The 8,530-nt window shown below is 55.5% G+C and overlaps 3 protein-coding genes across 3 annotated transcripts; 2 read left to right on the top strand and 1 right to left on the bottom strand.

Annotated features, from left to right (window-relative positions):
- Positions 1-545: 545 nt before the first annotated feature.
- spo5 (Sporulation-specific protein 5) lies at positions 546-2,486 on the top strand (the record flags this gene model as incomplete). Its single annotated transcript, XM_037320661.1, has 6 exons — positions 546-1,526; positions 1,580-1,669; positions 1,720-1,811; positions 1,867-2,124; positions 2,175-2,276; positions 2,333-2,486. 6 exons carry the CDS (start codon positions 546-548, stop codon positions 2,484-2,486), a joined length of 1,677 nt encoding a protein of 558 aa, XP_037181400.1.
- Positions 2,487-2,861: 375 nt separating this feature from the next.
- On the bottom strand, positions 2,862-4,144 carry rio2 (Serine/threonine-protein kinase rio2; the record flags this gene model as incomplete). Its single annotated transcript, XM_037320660.1, has 2 exons — positions 2,862-4,028; positions 4,082-4,144. 2 exons carry the CDS (start codon positions 4,142-4,144, stop codon positions 2,862-2,864), a joined length of 1,230 nt encoding a protein of 409 aa, XP_037182302.1.
- Positions 4,145-4,634: 490 nt separating this feature from the next.
- On the top strand, positions 4,635-7,495 carry rpn-1 (26S proteasome regulatory subunit rpn-1; the record flags this gene model as incomplete). The annotated part of the gene is made up of 4 exons (XM_037320659.1): positions 4,635-4,755; positions 4,808-4,878; positions 4,938-7,412; positions 7,469-7,495. 4 exons carry the CDS (start codon positions 4,635-4,637, stop codon positions 7,493-7,495), a joined length of 2,694 nt encoding a protein of 897 aa, XP_037181723.1.
- Positions 7,496-8,530: the final 1,035 nt, after the last annotated feature.

Genomic DNA, 8,530 nt, shown 5'->3' with positions numbered 1-8,530 from the left:
CGATAGCTTGTTCCATCTTTTTTACTGATCACTCGCTTCTCCACAGAGTCTTTGGTAACAACATTTGCCATTGTCGGCGTCGATCGAGCTCGTCCTGGTTCCAAGGCCTTGATTCATCTCCAGACAACAAAGGTGAGTGGCGATGACATCCGACGTTGGCCCCTTTACACTTCAAGGGCTTTTCCCCGTGTCCTGGACCTCATCTGCATCCATGTCTGCGTCAAGTTCCTCCAATGCCAGGTCCAGGAAAACGGGCGTCCATTTCCTGTCATCATGCCTCAGATTGGAGCCACACTGGTCCTCACCTTCGTTGACTTCCGCTGGTCAATGCATCGTTAATATTGACTGAGTTCCCCCTCCAGGTTCCCCCAATTAACCACTCTCCCCGCTTCTTGGAAGCATCTGGCATCGTTCGAAGTAAGTTGCTCTCGGAACACCTCCCTGTCACACCACCATTCACGGGCGTCGTCTCCTCGCAATCATATAGTCACTGACAGCAGCCTTTCCAGACCTCGGACATGACTATGTCTTATCAGACTCACGCCATGGACTCCAAGCACTCCGTTGCCTTCGCCGGAGCCGGCAACCACGTCCCTCAGTATCCTGAGAACCAGCTTCCCGGCATGGTGTCCAACGTCGACTCCTTGACCGGTGCCATGAGCTCGTTCCAGGGAATGTCTCTGGGCCATAGCATGGGTCACAATGGCACCGGCATGGGCCAGATGAGCGCCCATACGTACATGGTTCCTCAGGATTACATCCTCGCTCCCCATCTGCCCGGTGCCGCTATGGGCATGGACCAGCTCTCTCAAGGTCCCTATGGCCCCGCCGCCGGCGGCTATCTGGCTGCCCCTGGACAGTTCAATCCTTACGTCCCCTATGGCATGATGCCGTTCACCCCTGGTCGTGCAGTCAGCGGCAACGCGGTCCTCCAGGATCGTACGAACCGCAACCACAACGACGTTCCTGGTCTTGAGAACCGCCGTCACAGCGGTGGTTCTTACAGCACCACAGAGTCAGCTCCCACGACTCCATTCTACAACGGTGCCAAGAATGACAAGGGCCCTCGCGTCGCTGCTCTCGATCGTTCTACTTACACCACTCCATCTCCCCAACAGATCGTTGGTCCCAACATGTTCGTTGAACCTGCTGCCAAGCACGGCGTCATCAGCATTCCGGTTGACCGCAACCTGGAGGAGATGCTCAAGCAAGAGCCTCCTATCCCCAAGGCTGTCCCCGCCGTCTTCACTCCTGCTGCTCAGATGAAGACTCTGGACCAGAGCCTGGAGAACCGCATCCCCGGCAACCGCAATGTCTACATTCGTGGTCTTCACCCCACCACTGATGACGAGCTCCTGTACCGCTTCGCATCTCGTTTCGGTGAGGTCGAGACTTCCAAGGCCATCATCGATACCGCCACTGGTGCTTGCAAGGGCTTTGGCTTCGCCAAGTTCTTTGACGTTCGCGACTCGGAGATGTGCATTCGGGGCTTCCATCGTCTGGGATACGAGGTCGGCTTCGCTCGTGTAAGTCATTCGTCACTCCTCCATGCAAGGGAATCGTCTGACATTTCTTCTAGGAGTCTTTCAACTCTCGTCTCAAGGCGGAGGGCGACGAGGGATCTACCAACTTGTACATCTCGAACCTCCCCAAGAGTCTTACCGAGAACGTGAGTGCCATCATTCACACAGACAAGATTGACTTGGCTGACTTTCCCAGGACCTCGGCGACATTTTCAGGGGCTACCATATCATGTCCTCCAAAATCCTTCGTGACAGCATGGGCAACAGCCGTGGCGTTGGCTTCGCTCGGTAAGCTTGCTCTCGTCTCTGATGCTTTGGGATCTGGCACTGACAACATCACCAGCTTCGAGTCTAGAGACGTCTGCGACGCTGTCATCAAGCAGTTCAACGGCATCCCCATCGGCGAAGAGGGAATGGTCATGAACATCCGCTATGCCGATACTCCTGGTCAGAAGGAGTTGAAGCGTGTCACTGCCGAACGTCGCCAGTTCCGAACCAACGAGTACAACATTGGTGCCTACGGCACTCCTCTTGTTGGCATCCAGCCCAACATGTACAACCAGCCAGCTTGGAAGCGTGCCTTGCATGCAACCGCCCACACGTGAGTGTTCCTTCGGTCTGTCTCAGAAGGCAAACACTGACCTTGCACAGCGCATATGCGCCTCGCTCTTTGACTGGCGGTTTGGATCGCATGGGCAAGGGCGTCAAGTCTGAGGGCTACCAGGCGGGCAACACTGTTCAGGGAAAACCCCAGTACTGTGACCACCCTCGCCATTGGAGCGTTCTTCTTGACTAACTTGCTTCTGCAGATCGGCCGTTGAGGTCTCCGTCGAGGCCAGCAATGCCGACGATAGCGACGAGGGCGTGACAATCCATGCTGACGCGACCACACCGGTCATTGTCAGCACCCAGTCTTCGCCCGTTGTGAAGAAGGAGAGAAAGGAGCAAAAGGAGCAGAAGTGAGAGAATTGTCAGGAGCATTTGCATTTTCGGGGTACATCATTCACGTTTTGCCGCACAGTCTTCGGGTATTCTGGGCGCCGCAACAAATGGCAGTATCGGTTTTTGATCAGGGAACATGTTATGCTCTGAGGTAGCTGATACTCTTGCCGCATTCAGCCCGGTTGGGCCAGCTCTAATTCTTCTTGTACTTTAGCTTTTTTGGGGGGCAATTCAATTGGGACGGAGCTTTGTCCTTTGCCGTGCTTATTTGTCCAATGTTTTGTTGTGACGTGCCATCCAACACCGAATCGAATTTCAACCATGTGATGCTTGACGGCGACACGAAGAGGGATGGACGAATTTCAATCGCGTTTGTTTTAAAGTGATGTGTGATGTCTACGTTACCGTCAACTTCGAAAACTTTTGGGTATCTATTTGTTCCTGTCCCTCGCCAGCCTTGTCTTCATGGCCACCGACAACAGGCTCTTCGTCCTCCGCCTCGTCGTCGTCGACGTCCTCCTCATCATCATCTTCCTCCTCATCATCATCGTACTCCTCTCCAGCCTCGCCGTCCAGGTCATTGTCTTTGGATGAGGCCTGCTCTTGAATGGCCTTCTCCAGATCCTTGGCCATCTTCTTGGTGAAGCCAGATGCCTCGACGGTTGCGTCGAGGCGGGTCGCACCATCCTTTCCAACCGTTTTCTTTGCATCCTTGTAAAAGGGCCCCGGGGTGGTGGGTGTGAAGTGGAATCTCTTTTGGAAGAATCGCTTGATGCAGTTGACATCTCGGTCAAAGTACATTTCAGCGTTAGTGTGCTCCATTGAAACCATTTGTGGGAAGTCGATGACAATGGGAACTAGCTTGATGGATTCCTCCTCGCCTTCCTCTGTCTTCGTGGTGGTCGTCTCTTCCTTGATCAGGATGTTGAATTCATTGAAATCACCGTGGATCAGTCCATGTTTGGCCAAACGCAGGATCAGATCGATCAGCTCGGCGTACAATGGAGCCGGGTCCGGAACTGCAGATATCTGGCGAAGGGGGAAGGAGTCGATGAAGGACATGACGATGGTGTGTCGGTTCTGGGCAATGGGGTCGGGTACGGGGAAGCCTTCTGCCTTGAGCGCCTTCATGAACGCAAACTCCTTCATGGCAGCTAAGCGCGAGAGGTACATCCATGATCCCGACTGGTTCTTCTTGAGATAGTCTCGGTTGGACTTGACGGTACGGAAAGAAATGCGACCCAATCTGTGGATCTTGAGGATGAGCTGCTTGCCCTTGTCGTCGGCAACCATCATGATGTCACTCTCCTTTCCAACACCGACTCTGCTTCCCACGCTGTAGACCTCCTTTCGCGTCGAGTAGGTGTGCATGGCAAGGTAGTCGAGACCTCCATAGGACAATCGGTAACCGTCATACTTGGCCTCCTTGACGCGGGCAATGAGGCCGACCTTGGCGAGGTTGGAGATGGACTTGTGCACGCCATTTGCGCCACCACGGAGTCGCGACAGCTTCTCGATCAATACGGTCGGAACCAGCTCGTGGTTTTTGCTGCCTTGCTCAACCTGGGGCATCTGTAAGTGGGCTGCGAGAGGTCATGGAGGGGTAGAATCCGTACAGCTGCGAGGACTTTCCAGTCCTCAGACGCCAGATGGCGCAGCGCCTTGGTGTCCAAATGCATCTTTCAGAGTTTGCAATTGCCCTAGTTGGGTTTGACGGGGTTTCTATGCTGTAAATCGACGCTTGCACGGGGAACCGAGATATCACACCTCGTTTCGCGGCCCAAGTCAAACGAAAAGTTCGATATTTTGCCCACCATCAAGGTGGGATGGCTTATCGATAAGACCCGGCCCCGGGATACTTGCGACGGAACCGGCAGGACGATTGATGACAAGTCCGGGTCACGTGCCTCAAAGGTCTGTGCACAGCAAGCAGGCTGCAAGGCTGCTCGCGTAACCAGGGACGGGAGCTTCGATGTTGCTTAGCTTTACAACAAAGCTCTCCCACCTTCCATCCCTCTCGATTTCAACCACTCACGACCTCAACTTCTCCCGACAGCAATCATCGACCGGTGTATTATTTCCTATCAATACTTCCGTCTCCGCGCCCATTCTTGACAAAAATCCCGAGGACGCATCCCGCCCGCCCAGAGTCCACAACACTACGTCAAGATGGCGCAGGACAGCGAGAAGCCCACCGCCGCCGACAAGGGCAAGGGCAAGGCCGTGGAGGACGGCAAGAAGGACAAGACCCAGGTCAACGGCAAGAAGGAGGATGAGAAAATCATTGATTGTGAGAGCTACTCAGGCCGAGCTGGGACGTGCTGGTGGCTAACCGTTTGCAGCCGCGGAGGAGCTCAGCGAGGAGGACCAACAGCTCAAGAACGAGCTGGACATGCTCGTCGAGCGTCTGACGGTGCGTGCAGTCTCGCCAAGGAGGGTTTTATCGAATTTTATGCTGACAATTGAACCCAGGAATCCGACTCCTCCCTCTACAAGCCGGCCTTGGAAGCCATGAAGAACTTCATCAAGACGTCGACCTCGTCAATGACGGCCGTGCCGAAGCCCCTCAAGTTCCTCAGACCACACTACGAGACGATGACAAAACTATACGAGGACTGGCCAGAGGGCGACAACAAGGTCTCACTCGCGGATGTCCTGTCAGTGATTGGCATGACGTATTCAGACGAAGACCGACAAGATACCCTCAAGTACCGCCTGCTGGCACCGTCATCCGATATTGGCTCCTGGGGTCATGAATACACCAGGCATCTGGCCCTCGAGATTGGTGAGGTCTACGGAAAGAGGATAAACGCCGACGAGCCCACGAAGGACCTGGTCGATCTCGCCCTAATCCTCATTCCTCTGTTCCTCCAGAGCAACGCCGAGGCCGATGCCGTAGACCTGATGAGCGAACTCGAGATCATGGACCAGATCCCCAACTACCTCGACAAGGACACCTACGGACGCGTGTGCCTGTACATGGTCAGCATGGTCAACCTCCTCACCTACCCCGACAACGAGCTCTTCCTCAGGACCGCCCACGACATCTACCTCAAGTACAAGGAGTACACTCTGGCAATGACCCTGGCTATCCGTCTGAACGACATCGACCTGATCAAGGATGATTTCGAGAAGGCCGGTGACCCCGCCCTCAAGAAGCAGCTCGCATTCTTGATTGCGCGCCAACGGATCGTGCTGGACTTGCCCACCGATGAGGGCGACAATGCGATCGTCGAGTGCTTATCCAACCTCAAGCTCTCTGACCACTTCAAGTCTCTGGGTAAGGAGCTCAACATCCTTGACCCCAAGACGACCGAGGACATCTACAAGAGCCATCTCGAGAGCAGCCGTGTTGCTGGAATGACCAACCTGGATTCCGCCAGGCACAACTTGGCCGCTGCCTTTGTGAACGCCTTTGTTAATGCCGGCTTTGGCAACGACAAGATGATGCTGGTGGAGCAGGACAAGGAAAGTTGGGTGTGGAAGACGAAGGGCGACGGCATGATGTCGACAGTGGCTTCCTTGGGTACTTTGCTCCTGTGGGATGTCGAGGCCGGGTTGGACAAGATCGACAAGTACACGTACGCTGCAGAGCCCGAGATCCTGGCTGGTTCCATGCTTGCTATTGGTATCATGAACTCCGGAGCCCGCGTTGACTCTGAGCCCGCATTGGCTCTGTTGGGTGACGAGGACAAGCTACACCACAAGAACCCCCTCGTCCGGACGGCCTCCATCATGGGCTTGGGTCTCTCCTACGCTGGTTCCAACAACGAGATGCTGCTGGAGCTCTTGCTGCCCATCATCACCGACTCTTCCCAAGAGATGCAGATCTCCGCCATGGCTGCGTTGTCCTGCGGTCTCATCTTCACGGGCTCTTCTAACCCCGAAGTTAGCGAGGCGATCGTCACCACGCTGCTGGACGACGAGCGCAAGAATCAGCTCACCGACAAGTGGACCCGATTCCTTGCCCTTGGTCTCGGTCTGCTCTTCTTCGGCCGCCAAGAGGAGGTGGATGTCATTCTTGAGACACTTAAGGCTGTTGATCACCCCATGGCTAAGCCCACAGCCGTTCTGGCGGAGATTTGCGCCTGGGCGGGCACTGGTGCCGTCCTGAAGATTCAGGAGCTCCTGCACATCTGCAACGAGCACATTGAGGACTCTGACGAGAAGAAGGGCGACGAGCTCCTCCAGTCGTATGCCGTCCTCGGTATTGCCCTCGTTGCGATGGGCGAGGATGTCGGCCAGGAGATGGTTTTGCGTCAGTTCGGTCACCTCATGCACTACGGCGAGCCCAATATCAGGAGGGCAGTTCCCCTGGCCATGGGTCTCATTAGCCCCAGCAACCCCCAGATGAAGGTCTACGACACGCTCTCAAGATACAGTCACGACAACGACAACGATGTTGCCATCAACGCCATCTTCGCCATGGGTCTGTTGGGTGCTGGTACCAACAACGCCAGATTGGCTCAGCTACTCCGCCAGCTGGCCAGCTTCTACCACCGTGACCAGGAGTCTCTCTTCATGGTGCGCATCGCGCAGGGTCTTCTGCACATGGGCAAGGGAACCATGTCTGTCAACCCCTTCCACACGGACCGCAACGTCCTCTCCCGTGTTGCCGCGTCCGGTCTGCTCTCAGTGCTGGTTGCCATGATCGACGCGAAGCAGTTCATCACATCAAACTCACACTACCTGCTTTACTTCCTGGTCACAGCGATGCACCCCCGTTTTCTGGTGACGCTGGACGAGGACCTCAAGCCCCTCAAGGTCAACGTCCGCGTTGGTCAGGCGGTGGACGTTGTCGGCCAGGCCGGCCGCCCCAAGACGATCACGGGCTGGCAAACACAGAGCACGCCGGTCGTCCTGGCGTACGGAGAGCGTGCCGAGCTTGAGGACGAGCAGTACATCAGCTTGAACAGCACACTAGAGGGACTGGTCATTCTGAAGAAGGTGAGCTAATTTTATTTCCGTGGATGTCTTCGGAGATTGATGCTAACGAATGATAGAACCCCGACTGGGAGGCGGACAAATAGAGCGTTATGACTGATTTGGGGTCTTGGGATCGTTGGTTCAGGCTCGGGGCTGGGACACGATACACTGTATAGTAATTCTACATCTGCGAGTGGCATGCGGAACAGCATCAGACAGATGGGATCCCACGAATAGACGGATCGATATTGCAATGACACGGCGTTGTTTTACCCTTTCTAAAGGAAGTTCTTTCATTGTCAGGCCGTGAACTGAGGTTTGGTGGTTGGAGGGTTCAGAGGCTACTCTCGAGCGCAGCGAGTTGCCATGATGACCGTGATGTCGTGCACGATATGCTGCCCACTGCTCAAGTTTTGACAAAGTTGGCACAGAAGCAGGCGAACTAGCCAGCCCAGAATGCTCAGGTCACGCCGAAAATTGCTCATTGAGTCACAGAACGAGAGAGGAAGAGGGAGATAATAGCGGCCACGATGAATTGTCGTCCGTCTTCCTTGTACGTAACACACGTCACAATGGTTGGTGGTGGGATATTGCCTGTTCACGATACGGGGAACGGGGAAGACGGGATAGATAGGCATAGGGGGGACCCTTGACGGGGGACGGAGAGGCATGCAGGCCCTCCACTGCAAACTGCACCACCAAGCTGAGGGAGTGATTGGGGACGGCACGGCGTAGGACGCCGATTTGCGGGTTGCGACAGTGGTGTTCGCCCCTCCTGGGTGTCGTTCGGCTTCGCTAGTGCGTGTTGGTGGGAGGGTCGGCCATCCAGATGTGGGCAACGACAAGCATCGGGTGCGCGGCGGGGGGACCGGGGGACGGGGTTAGGAGGGAGGGGCGATGGGCAAGCAGGCATCGCATCGGATAGTGTACTTTTTTTTTTGGTGGTGGCCAGGTGAAAGGAGGAAAAAGCGATGGGCTGGTCGGGCCGTTGGGCGGTGCTTGAATCCGGGGTCCCGGTCGGTTTGCGCGGCGGAGCCGGACGATGGCCGTGTTCGTGTTATCTCTGGGGTGTGTTTGGGCGGTGGATGTTTTTTTTTTCTGGTGATGGGTGATGGTGCATGGCTGGTATGGACGGGAAA

Source organism: Colletotrichum aenigma, assembly GCF_013390185.1.
Source record: "Colletotrichum aenigma strain Cg56 chromosome Unknown KSG_Cg56_contig03, whole genome shotgun sequence".
In the NCBI taxonomy this organism is placed as follows: Eukaryota; Fungi; Ascomycota; class Sordariomycetes; order Glomerellales; family Glomerellaceae; genus Colletotrichum; species Colletotrichum aenigma.
This window is presented reverse-complemented; position numbering and strand designations above follow the sequence as displayed.